The following is a 14125-nucleotide window of genomic DNA, read 5'->3' as shown; positions in this document are numbered from 1 at the left end:
GAACACTTTATAGCCATGGTTTAGTATTGAAATGGTCCTGTATGAAGCTGGATCTGATTGATCTTTACCCTCTTTAGTTATACAGCTACCACTGCTTTCTTCCAGGGTGGTGGTGCTTCTCCTCCTCTTAAGATACTGTTAAATCCTTTCAGGTCTTTATCAGTTTTTCCTCCTAGCTTCCAAACCTCCACAGGAATACCGTCTATTCCTGGGGACTTTCCTGTAGATTGGTTATACATCACAATTTTTATCTCCTCTCCTCCTAGCCTAACTGTTAGTAATTTTGCCTCATCTGCCTCTAACATGCCATATTTAATTCTTCCATAAACATTTCCATTTGTATATTTTCTTGGTTGTTATATTTCTCTGCTATATAGAGACTCTCATAGCATTTACGAAATATTTCTAATACCTCTACAGGATCTCCTGTTACCATCTTTGTTATAGGCTCCTTAAGTTTGGCGACAGCCCTTTCTACTTTCTGTTGCCTGAGTCCTTGTGTTAAAAGGTTTTGTGATCTAGTGTTGTTATAAAAAAAAGTTGCTTAACAGCAGTCTTTCTAAGCTTGTGCTTATTATCAAAGTAATCCCTTATTTTCTGCCTAGCATTCTGCGGTTGATATTCTTTTTGTTCTGTGAGATTCCCCCTATTCTGCAATACTTTAACGTTTTGTCAATCCCCCTAAATAATTCTTCTTACTTTTAGCCATAGCTCCCTTTCTTTTATTTCCATTCCATTTTTAAACACTCCGTAGCTATATTTTCAGAAAAAAATTATATCCTAACAGCTCCTGAATAATCTCCACTACCCATTCATTAAATTCCTCTCTTTTCAACAGATAGGTGAGAAAGCGCCAGTGTCTCATTTTTATTTCATTACCCTGTGTTTGTATTTTAGTTATTATTGGTGCATGATCCGAAATAGTAATTGGGTGCGTATCAAGACCTTCAGTTAAATGCACACCTTCCTGTGAAATGTAAAATCTCTGTAGTCTAGCCCAGTTTTTATATCTTGGGGAATAATATGTAAATTCACTCCAAACTTGTATTACTGAATTCACATCTTCCATGCCAAAGATTTATTTATTTATTTACATTTGTTAACCAGGAAAGTCCATTTTCAGTGGAGGCCTAGGCAGAAAAGCTCCACAAATACAGTATTTATTTAACAAGTACAATTAATAAGTATAATACTAACAGTTCAGATATTAATGCATATATACAAAAATTCCAGGAGATATTAAGAGAAAAAAAATCCGTAATAAGGAAGTAAGGAAAAGGATGTAGTATACTAGCTGGTTAGAAATGCCAGTAGAAATGAGGAGAGAAAAAAATATAAAGCAAGGAGCTGCTTAGAGAGGTATAATGAAGGAGATTAACCTGGGCTAGTGCAGCTACATCCAGTGGTTGGTGAAATAATTTTTGGCTGCAATTTTAGACTTCATTAGAGAGGGTTCTAGGGTTAAGGCAGGAGGGAGCAAGTTCCAAGTTTTTGCTATGTAGTTGGAGAATACTGAATCACTGGCGTGATTGCAGTATTTAGAGGTCTTTAACATTAATTTGTCATTAGATCTCAGTGGTCTGGTACTGGTGTGAGGAATAATTAAGGGTTGTATTCCCGGTACTCTGTCTGGTTGGTTAAGTATTCTATGTGCTATAGTAAGCTGATTATAGAGAAGTAGGTTGGGGAACGCAAGACATTTTAGTAGTTTTAGATTTTAACAGTGATGTGTGCAGTAGGTATATCCTGCAACGAATCTAGTGATATGGTTGTAGCAGATGGTTAATTTATTTAGTGTGGTTTTTGAGAGGTTAGTGAGAATGGGGGAGGCATATAGGATAGAGGAGAGTAGGTGTACTGTTTTGGTTCTGGCCAAAGGGGTTAAGAAGGCTTTGTTTCTGTAGAGTGAGCCCAGTTTTTTATTGGTGTTTTTGATTATTTGGTTAACATGTAGGTCAAATTTCAGATTGTTGTCAGTTAGTACTCCAAGTAGTTTGGTGTGGCTATCAGGGGATATAATGGTACCATTGTTGGTTGTGATACTGAAAGTGACCTGAGATGAGCGGTAGGTTGGGGAGAACAGCAATAGCTTGGTTTTATTAGCATTTAGTAGAAGATGTCAGCTAGAGAACCAGTTTTCTACTAAGTTAAATGGGATTGGAGTTCTGGGAGGGAATTGGCTGAGCAGATCAAAGTAGAGTCGTCTGCATATTGTATACAGTAGCTTCAGGGGTAGCTGATTGTAGAGCATTAACAAAGATTGAGAATAGTTGAGGACCTAATATGGAACCTTGTGGAACTCCTAATGATACAGGTAGAAGGGTGGATAGTTTGTTTTGCCAGATCACTACCTGATGTATACCTTGTAGATAATGTTGAAACCAGTTGATAGTTTGGTTGTGTCAAGAAAGTTTATGAAGACAGAGTAATAGCTTGTTATGATTGACCATACTAAAAGCTTTAGAAAAGGTCTAAAAAGAGTGCTGATGAGATTTTGCCATTATTCCTATTCTGGTTGATGGAGTCTGTGAATGATAGCAATGCTGTTGTGGTGCTGTGATAGGATTTAAAGCCGTGTTGTGGGTTTGTGAGAAGTTTGTTCTGGATTAGGTAGTGCATAAGTTGGCTATGAATACACTTTTCCATAATTTTGGCTAATGGTGAGAGGATGGCTATGGGCCTATAATTGGATAACTCTAGAGAGTTTCCACCTTTATGGAGAGGTATGACATGTGATACCTTCCAGATGCTGGAAATGGTGGCTTCTGTGATTGTCCTAGTTATTAGGATCAAGATAGGGAAAGCAATGACATCAGTTGCCAGTTGTAAGTATTCATCTGTGAGCCGGTCAGCAGCCAGTGCAGTTGGTTTAAGTTTAGTTAAGAGTTTTCTAATGTAACTGGTGGGGACTGGTTGTAAGCTAAAGGTAATGTTGTTATTGGTGACTTTTAGGTCCAGACCATCAGTAGAGGTGTCTGTTCTTTGGCTAGGGTGAGTATGGTGTCAGTAAAGTATTTATTGAAAGTATCTGGTAGATTATCAGTTTTAGTTCCTTCTGGAGTGGAGGGGGAAGGTGTGGTAACTTTGCCAGTCTTAGTATTTTATTTATACCTGCCCAAAACTTTTGTGGTTGATTTTGATGCTTGATTAGTAGGTTATGGAAGTAATCTCTTTTATCTTTTAGAATGGATCTCTTTGTGTCATTCCTAAGTTGCTGTAGTAGAGCTGGTCTGTAACAGATTTGGTGGTTCTCCATTTGGACCAGGCTGAGTTTCTTTCTGAAATTTTTATTTTGGTATTTTTGGTAAGCCAAGGTGCTGGCTTAGGTTTGGGTCTGGAAGTATGTGGGGGTGCATGTGAGTCTAGGATAGAGAGAAAGGTGGAATTAAAGTGGTTTACAGCTTCATCTAGTGGCAGCTGGCGGAGTATAGACCAGGTACAACTAATTAGATCAGATTGGAAGCTGTAGGGGTTAAAATTCTTTTTATTCCTGATTGACTGATAAATGGGCTGATTGATTTTATTAGTTTTGTTTTTTTTATGATAAAGATGGGGAGGTGATCACTTAAGTCATCTGGGAGGGTTCTGTAGATGTAGTTATGAGGTTGTTGGTTAGTGAGTATCCAGTCTAGGACACTTATATTGCTCTTATTTTTATTGAGTCTAGTGGAAGATTTTATTAGTTGGGAGAACCCATATAGGTTAGTGTGATTGGCTGGGGATTGTGAGAAACACAGGTTCCAGTCTATATTGAAATCCCCTAGAATGATAGTTTCTTGGGGATTAGAGGAAGATAGTCCATTGAAAATGGCTTCTAAGGTAGCTATATTATTACTTGGGGGAATGTATCCACAGACAGTATTGACATGTCTCCTGTTGTTCATTTTCATTTTAATGATTTAAGATCTCTGCATTATTGTGTGAGGGAAGGTCATGGATTACTTTGGTCATGTCAAGGGTGTTTTTATACGTAAGTGCTACCCCTCCACCCTTTTTTCCTAAACAATCTGACCTTAGAATGTTGTAGCCTGGAGGGAGAATATCATTGCCTGCTATGGTAGGTTTTAACCATGTTTCTGAAAGACCAAGAATGTCTGGGTTATGTGTAGCTATGAGAGCATATAATGTTCAAATGAATTACTAAGAGATTAGATAAGGATCTGTGCTGGAGGTGGGTGGGGTGGGTGGATTGTTGGTTCTGCAGATGTTAATTAGTGGGCCTGGGTTAGGGTGAATGTTACCATCATTTAGTATTTTAGCCTGGATACTTGCAATTTTGGTAAATTTAAGAACTAAGTATAGATAGCATCTAGTTTTGGCAGAGTTAGGTAAATCTTTGGCTTTATTTGTGTGACTGATAAAAGGCTTCTGGTAAATTGAAATATTGAGGTTTAATTTATTTGGGAGCGTACAACTTGGTAGGGTAGTTGTGGTACAGGCTTTAGGGTAATCATAACCGAGAAGGTATAGATTTTCATAGGTGGTTTGGTAGTATGCACATAGTAGGATGAGGAGGAGTACAAGTAGTATTTGACAGTATAGAGGGTGTTGTGAGTTAGTGGTAGAATGCATTTCCAAAGTTGGATAAGTGGTCAGTGGGTAAGAGGGGTAAGGAGATTGGAAGTTGGAGTTTGGGAGAGAGATTAGATAAGTTTGGGGACTGGTTGAAGGTGTAGTGGGAGTGGTTAGTTGGATATAAATTTAGAGGTAGTGGGGGTGGGTGGGTATTGGGGGCAGGGTAGGAGAGTGGAGAGAGCCCAAGTGTAGTGAGGGCAAATGGAGCAGAGATGAGCCAAGGATGACCATGGAGCCAAAAGCAATCAGTTGTCACTCAACAACAGAGGACTAAAAGACAGCAGCACGGTACAGTAACAGAGAGAGAAAAAGGTCTGTCAACACTGATAAATTACTTAATAATCAGTTATATTTTGTATATAAGTTATATTTTAAGATATAACTTAAGATTGACAAATGAGTATCACTAGGGAAGGACCAGGTGTGTGTGTGTGTGTGTGTGTGGGGGGGTTCCAGTAGCGTGCTTTCCCTGCAAGTAAAAAATGTAAGAGTTCAGTTAAATACAAGGGAAAACAAATCTGTACATTGTAAATGGCTTTCTAGTGAGCCATTAAAGAAGGCCGTAAGTTTTGTGAAGTAACACAAGCTGTCTGAAGCTCCGTAGGGTGTATGGCACTGTTGATGCTATTTCATGAAGGTCAAAACAACAATGAAAAAAAGGCAAAACTGAAGTAAAATGATGCAAGCAGGCTACAGGAACACTCCAACACACACTTTATTACAGTAAAGTAAGTGCTTTCTTTGGAGAAAATACTCCCAACTTCTTCAGACTAAAAATACATGAAATGCTGCATTGTACTTAAATACAAACTGTTAGACCAAGCAGCCAGTGTAAAGGCTTAATTAATTATGATGTCACAAATAACATCAAGTGCTTAATTAATGGATGAATTTTTATAAAACTATATAGATTTATTTAACCTTATTTAAATAAAACCTCACAGCTAAGGTTAAAATTCTTAAAGTTACTTATATGTTAGTAATATAAAAATGATCAATAACACTAGATTAAATATTTAAAAACAAAATTGCATTGACAAAATAAAATAGAATAAATCAAACGCAATTGATTCTTAAAGAGGAAGGGTGAATGTTATATCTAAAAACACCAAAAGTTTATAACATTAATTTGAAATATTTAGATGTATAAAAACTTAAACACTTAAAATTCATCAAAACTATGTAACCAGCTACCTAGCAAGTGCTTTTATTTTCAACAAGCATTTAATAGACAAAGCCTCATTCAGCCCTGGTAATATGTGGGCTAAAGTGCGGATTTGCCATTCCAATTCAGACTCTTCCAGTCTGAGCTCCCAAGGGCCTCCTCTTATATTGTGCTCTACTTGCTGTAAAACTACAAATGAAAATCTATGGCTAGGATATTCCAAAATGTGTTTTGCTAAAGCATTGGTAATTAAATTTTTGTTAATACTATATTGGTGTTCATAAATTCTTTGTTTGATCTTCCTCTCAGTTTTACCAATATAGTACGTGTTACAATTGTCACATAAGGCCCCGTAAACTACTCCCTAGGAATAACAATTAAACTTGCCATCAATGTAATGTATTCTGTCCCTAATTTTTATCTTGTTAGTTACTTTAATGTGTTTACATTGAGGACATCTACCACACTTGAAATGCCCGGACACCCTTTGACTACCTTTTTGGTCCTCTCAACAAGGCATTTCAGGTTGGAGCCTCTTCTAAAGGTAATGTGGGGGGGCCTGTCCTAAAATCTTCCTAAGACAACTATCACCTGAGATAAAGGCCCAATTCTTAGTAATAATATCCCTAATGAGCTGTGAGTCCAAGGAATAAATTGTCAGGAATCTAATAGAGTGATTAGAACTCTGGTCCCTTATTACATCAGAAGGTAAATCTTCATGTTGTGGTGCAAAAACTAAATTGTATCCTTTATGTACCAAGGGGCGGAAATGACCAACTATTATTTTATTAATGACCTCTTCAAAAATTTGTTCAATCAATGCTGAAGGGTAGCCACTCTTCAAGAACATAGATTTAAGTAGGTCACATTCAACCAGAAAGTCTTTGTAATCAGACACCATTCTAGCTGCCCTAACAGCTTGCCCTTTGACTACTGCTTTTTTTTTTTGGTGTTGGGGGTGACAGCTTGTTAAATGTAAGAAGGCATTAGAATAAGTTGGCTTACGGAAGATAGTTGTTCTAAATCTATGGTTGAAACTATCTTTGCTTAGATGGATGTCGAGAAAGTTGATTTCCTCGCAGCCTACTTGAAAAGTGAAGTCCAAAAATTAGTCAAAGATGTAATTTCGGCTATAAATGGCTGAATCAAACCAACATCACTTTTCCATAAAAAGAACATGTCATCCTGGGACCTAGTGTACCAGGCTACATGTTCCTTAAACTTCAAGTTATTGAACAGCAATGTCCTTTCCCAATAGGCCATCACACTGTTTGCAAAACTACTTCCACATGAGGCACCCATGGCTATCCCACTTTTCTGTAAAAGTAGTTGGTTATTGAAACAAAGAAAATTATTAGTCAGAACAATCTCCAAGAGAGTTTCTATAATATAAATATCTTTGTCATCCATACCTTTTAAATGAAGGAAATCTTTAACCCATTCTACACCTAAATGGTGGGGAATGACAGTATACAGATCCTTAATGTCTACTGTAAGAAACACCAAATTGTCATTATAATCCAAATTATTAATATTACCAAGGAAATGCCATGAATTTAATTACCAATGCTTTAGCAAAACACATTTTGGAATATCTTAGTCGTAGATTTTCATTTGTAGTTTTACAGCAAGTAGAGCACAATATAAGAGGAGGCCCTTGGGAGCTCAGACTGGAAGAGTCCGAATTTGAATGGCATATCCGCACTTCAGCCCACATATTACCAGGGCTGTATGAGGCTTTGTCTATTAAATGCTTGTTGAAAATAAAAGCACTTGCTAGGTAGCTGGTTACATAGTTTTGATGAATTTTAAGTGCTTAAGTTTTTATATATCGAAATATTTCAAATTAATGTTATAAACTTTTGGTGTTTTTAGATATAACATTCACCCTCTTTAAGAATCAATTGCATTTGATTTATTCTATTTTATTTTGTCAATGCAATTTTGTTTTTAAATATTTAATCTGGTGTTATTGATCATTTTTATATTACTAACATATAACTATGTCTAGCTGTGACTTTAAGAATTTTAACTTTAGCTGTGAGGTTTTATTTAAATAATTTTAAATAAGGTTAAATAAATCTATATAGTTTTATAGAAATTCATCCATTAATTAAGCACTTAATGTTATTTGTGACATCATAATTAATTAAGCCTTTACATTGGCTGCTTAGTGTAACAGTTTGTATTTAAGTACAATGCAGCATTTCATGCATTTTTAGTCTGAAGAAGTTGAAGTATTTTCTCCAACGAAAGCGCTTACTTTACTGTAATAAAGTGTGTGTTGGAGTGTTCCTGTAGCCTGCTTGCATCATTTTACTTTATTTCATGAAGGTACTAACGGCATCAAGTTAAACAGAGTGTTAATGGCAGCTTGGAGGTAAAGCAGTAAGGGAGAGACAAATTGCTAGGTGAGCACATTACTGGAGTATAGATTTTAATTTTTTTTTTTCAAAAATCTACCCTCCTTTGTTATATTTTCCCGTCTGTGCCTCCCAGACACATCTTCACTGCTTCCAATCAAATTCCAGTCCCCATCCATAAGTATTATTCTTTGCTGAAAACTGATTATTTCTCCCAGAATTTTCTTAAGCTCCATTATAGCAGTTTTAGGTGGAATGTAAATGCATGCCAGTGTAATCCTCCTCCATTGCCAGTAGCCCCTTAGCACTACAAATCTGCCATTGTTATCTTTATCTTCTTCTATCACTATTGGAGCTCCTCTTGCAATTAATATAAGTACTCATCTTTTCCTTTGCTCCACTTATTCCACTGATTAACCATCCAGAAAACATTTCTTTATCAAATTCACCTGTTCAGTCCTTTCTAAGTGCGTCTCCTGTAACATAGCTATATTTGCACTCTAAATTTTTGAACATAGTTTACTACCTTTTCTTGTTTGTATTTATCTGTGAGGCCATTTACATTTAAAGACATTAAAGAAATCATCATTGTATTAAAAAGTTATTATTCTCATCTTTTATGTATAACATCTTTTTTGTTAAATGTCTAGTTCCAGCATTTGTGTTACATGCATACACTGTTTGACAGGTTGAACTTTTATACAGTTGTTTCTTGTCATATACATTTGATCCTATGTCACATCTTATAAAACGTTTTGTTTTATTGAAAGCCCATAGCTTTCTGCTTGTTATGTATAAGAACCTTAATTATGTAACTGTAAAATATCTCTTCAAATCAGGTAATCCTAAACCTCCTTGCCCTTTTGGGAGGATCATCTTATCCCATTTGACTCTTGCCCTCTTCTCCTTCAACTCTTTATTAGTTATTGTCCACACCTTCTTCTTTCATTGATAAAAATATGCCTGACCTGTGTATAAAACTAAAGGGACTGAAAAAAATTTCACTGCTTGTATCTTGCTATCCATATCAATGGGCAAGAGCTTTCAGTTTCTCAATTTTTATATTAGCTTTTTTAAGTCTCTTCGCAAATATCCTAATCTGCCATACCCAAATCATTTTAAATCCATACTCCTAATTATTTCCATTGTAACATGTCCCCATAAATATGGGTGAGGGCTGCACAGTAGTGCAGCAGTTAGCATTGTTACCGCACAGCAAGAGGTTCTCCGGTTCAATTTTCAGCAGGGGTGCCTTCTGTATGGAGTCTGCATGTTTTCCCTTGTTCTTGTGGGTTTTCTCTGGATGCACTGGTTGCCTCCCACAGTTCAAAGAAATACAGTAGGTGGACTGGACATTCTAAATTGGCCCAGGTGTGAGTGTGTGCAAGTGTGTGTGGTGCACCCTCCATGGAGGGTTGGGCCTTGGGCTAGCAACCTGAGCCTGTAAAACCCATAACCGCCACAGAAACGAGTGCAGAAGGGTGCTTGTTGCCAGATGTGCCACATGGCATGGAAACAGAAGAAAGATAGATACGGATACTGTTGGACCAATTCATGTATGGACATATAGTTTATAGCTATAGCCTTTGTTTTATCTTCATTAATGTTATATCCCAAAAAAAAAAAACAGAACTGCCTCAGAATATTCCACAACACTGAGATGACCCTTTCTGGTTCAGTCAGGTACTAAATAATGTCATCTGCAAATAAAGCCAACTTTTCTCTAACTATTTTTATATTTTTTTCCAAGGTAATTAAGGTTTTAAATTCTCTACTGTCAAAATTGCAGTAGATAATTTAAAAGAGACTCACCCAGTGATTCAGAAATAACCCCACCACTGGTTGTAAGAGCTGTGGCCAAAAGGCACTTTTTATGTGATGCGTGAAATTATGATTCACAGACATTAGCTGCAGTGAGGAAATACCTCATTACTGGCTACTTTGCATGTCTCTGAATTGCTACTATGAGTAAAAATCCCCACTGTCCGGCAGTAGTCAACATGGCCATTGCATTGTGTTGATACAGGCACCCCCCCATTTACCCCCCCACACACACACACACACACACACACACACACACACACACACACACACACACTGACATACCTCTTAGCTGTCCCTAAGTTGACAGAATACCCTTTGTGTCTCCTCTTATGTTTTTGTTGCTGCCCTCGTATATCACAGATCCTTGCAGCAGGTCAGTAATGTCAGACACTAGAGTTTCATTCTTCTTATTCATTGTAAAGCACATCACACTGCTAGACCTGTTGCTCTGTTAACGGACTTTTTTAAGTGAGTGCAAGGAATACTTTACACATTCTCCCTAATATCATCTAGTGTTCTTGCTGGCTTTGTTCCGAAGACTCCTCCACATGGATGCACACCAATCTCTCTCTAATGTCCCTAATTTTACAGATTGCTCCTGCTGTGGCCTGTTATAGTTGCCCTGTCTCTTGTAACTCATGGTCTGTTGTAATTATTGAATAATGCCACACATTATAGTTTTATAATTATTATGTCGTTGGTTAGTATAGAAAGTTGAGGCTTCTCCGTGCTGTGTACAGATTTTGAATCTTTTCACACATCCATTTTTACTTTAACTTTTCTTTTCAAAGACTTAGGTAATATGTCAGAGCTATATGTGGTGATGCAGATAGCTAACTCTTTATTAAAGTACTGTGTGTGAGTGCTGAGGGTACAGGATTTGAATTTTTGTAAAATGCCTTTAATGCACAATATAAAGAGTCATCCCTGGTGTCTGGTGTTTGCTGTTCCCCCAACCCATGTCTTTCATGCTGTAAAACTCTCTTCTGTTAATCTTTAAGATTTCCTTGTTAGTCTAGGAGAGTGTAGAGATATGATAGCCCCCCCAACACACACACACACACACACACACACACACACACACACACACACACACACACACACACACACACACACACACACACACACACACACACACACACACACACACACACACACACACACAAACACACCTTACCTGTCCCCTGATACCCTACTGGAAACTCTATGGTAGACACACACACTCACATGCAAACACTCAACTTACACCATTCTTACCTCTGCATACACTAACACACATACACTCACACATTCATATGCCCAGATGCTATCTATCACTGAGTTTCCCAGCAATTTCTTGTAACAATATCGGGTGACTATGAGCTTTTGGCCATGTTCATTAACACAGGTGGTGAAGGTAACTTATGCAGCCAAGTAGTTCTCTGAATCACTCAGCTGCATAAATGCTTTACTGCAGACATTTCTTGGTGATAGCACATGGCAAATTAGTATAGGCTGCTCCCCTAGGATGCCTTATTAGCCTGTGTGGTAGGACACAGAGACAGCATGCTGTTGGGCCACACCTTTTCATGGTTCAGCACCGTGGTAGGGCTGTATCTGCATCAGAAATGGTTACCAGGAGGTATACATCAGAAAAGTAGAAGGCACACCAAATGGGGCCCTTCATATCAGGAATACCCAAGCTAATATAAACCCCCTTATCCCAATGAGGACGACAGAGGCCAGAACTAAAAGTAAAAATAATCAAAATAACCCAGAACTAGAGTGTCGTGTCTTAGCTTGGTCTGCTGTGAGCTTGCACAATACTTTAAAGCTTATTCAGCATAAAGATAATTCAGTTATAAAAATCCAGTCAATGTTTTTTTTGATCCAGTAAAGGTAGTACTTTGTGGTCTAATCAGTGGTAAATCTTTATTAGGCAGGTGAGCACTGTTAAGTAACAAAAATCCAGGTTTCTATACCAGCTTTTATTTTCCAGGCATGTAATTCAGTTTACTACAGTACATGTTAAGAGATGCAACAGTGAACAGGAAGCTCATTGGTTACTGTAATTGCATAGTTAAAGGTCATTGAAGAACGCTGGCCTGGATATGGCCTTGGATATTATTCAAGTTGATGTAGCCAATTGGACAACTTTAGACCTTAATAAGCAGTACTAAACAATTACATACTAAAAACATGGTACCCTCGTCCCCATATTTCACTGTATTCTAGACGAATAAATTGAAATAAAATAAGTCAATAAATGTGTTTCGTTAATGGTTTGAAAGTTACATCCTTTACGCAGATCTGATGATGCCCTAGCAAAAGTGCATTGACTCTGACAATAATTACAAATAATATGTATTCCAGCCCAAAACAGCCACTATATTCTTTCATATATATTATTACAACACCATCCACCCATTCCTCTGGGTCGCTGGCAATACACTTTAAGCCCCCTATTTCTACCACAATTGGCTAAGCTCCGTTCCATCAACAAGAATAATATCCAAGGCCATATCCAGATCAGCTTTCTCCAATGACATTTAACTATGTAATTAAGTAGCCAGTGAGCTTCCTCTTCATTGTTCCATCTTTTAACACGTAATGTAGTAATACCTTGAATTACGTGTTTGGAAAATAAAAGCTGGTATAGAAACCTGGATTTTTACATAACAGTGCTTATCTGCCCAATAAAGATTTACCACTGATTAAACCATGAAGTCTGCCTTTATTGGATCTAAACACATCGACTGGATTTTTATTACTGAATTATCTTTATGCTGAATAAGCTTTATATTATTGTTTAAGCTCACAGCAGACGAGGCTAAGCCAGGACATTCTAGTTCTGGGTTATTTGGATTATTTTGGAGGTACTATATAAACCAACTGCACGGTTGCACCAACTAAGGGGGAACTTCCCCCAAAAAGTGCATCATTGCTGGCACAACTCACTGGCAGTGACTTCCTATGGACGAACTCCGGTCATTGGTAGGTTGAACCTAGAACAACTGAAGCTAAAGCGTTCAGTCTTTGTCCACCAGTAGGGTTACAGATGCCTTAAAGCACTTCATGTTGTTGGTTATTGTGTGATAACTGCATGCATAGGAAAAGAAAGGTGCTTGGCCTTTGGCCTTAAGGCATGCCCCATACCTAAGCATGTGACTGTCATACAGCAAGCAATCCTCTGTTACAGTCATTGCCTACTTACTCTCATAAATATAATTTATGTTTATAACAGGATTTAAAAAAATTGGGGGAATAAGTGGTTTAATTCATATGTGAGCGGGGGCTGCAGATTTGGCACATAAGTTGGATTCTGTTCTAATTTTTCAGAACAACCTATTGTGAGGTATAACCTACTACTAAGAAGTGTTGCTTCTGAGTTTCTGCAGCTTTGGGCATAAATGTAGTTATGTGGCCTGTTGAAAGAGCAACATTTTTTGCAGTTATCAGCACCAATGTATTAACTGGTGGCCATGTGTTAAGCATTATTACAGAATTATAAAAGCATTTCTGTCGTATTCCATTGAAGAGCACTGAACTGTGAGAGGAGCCACTTTTACAGGAATGCTCATTGTCTATCCATGATACTTATTCAGTAACTGTGTGTTTTCCTGCAGACTGCATTAGCACCCTATCAACACTTAGAAGAGGACATGAATAGTTTAAAACAAGTGCTGGAAATGAAGAATAACCGAATCCATGAGCAGGAAAAGAAGATAATGGAACTGGAAAAGCTGGTTAGTACCAAAGAATAAATTACTGCATTATGTAACCATTGCCATTCATTCCTTAGGCAGAAGTTTTTTTATGAATTTCACCTGTGGTAAACAAATTGACTTTATTTGCAGTTTTGTACTAAAAACACACTGTAATTCCACTTTCTCAAATTATTTACATATTGAAAAAGAGTGATGTGGTGTAGGCCTTTAACCCATTATCTTAAAGGTATGGACACCAGTCATCACCATTTGTTATGGATATGTCATTATCTGTGGCTTATGAGCTTTCAAGCCAAGCATCCTTTCCTTCTTGCAGGTTATCTACATGGGACTTTTTGAGCTGTTTATTTTTTCCAGTGTTGAATGCAATTTTATTGAGTTGCTTATCTCTGCATATGTAATATAGCATGTTCTTTTGGTTTGAAACTTTCAATTTTGTATTGTTTAAACACATATTCATTGTTTTACACCTGTAAACAGTTGTCTGATTT

General features: G+C 37.3%; 1 protein-coding gene across 1 annotated transcript in view; it reads left to right on the top strand.

Moving 5' to 3' along the window:
- MTUS2 (microtubule associated scaffold protein 2) overlaps positions 1-14125 on the top strand; it is a 3916139-nt gene that overhangs the window by 3756424 nt on the left and 145590 nt on the right. Inside the window, exon 15 of the mRNA XM_044073264.1 lies at positions 13533-13652. Coding sequence (XP_043929199.1) covers positions 13533-13652 — 120 coding nt within the window. The remainder of the gene's footprint in view (positions 1-13532; positions 13653-14125) is intronic.

The sequence above is a fragment of the Protopterus annectens genome, chromosome 5.part1 (genome assembly GCF_019279795.1).
Source record: "Protopterus annectens isolate FY-2018-M chromosome 5.part1, PAN1.0, whole genome shotgun sequence".
Lineage (NCBI taxonomy): Eukaryota > Metazoa > Chordata > Ceratodontiformes > Protopteridae > Protopterus > Protopterus annectens.
The sequence above is the reverse complement of the archived record's forward strand: the minus strand, read 5'-3'. Positions and strand labels throughout refer to the sequence as shown.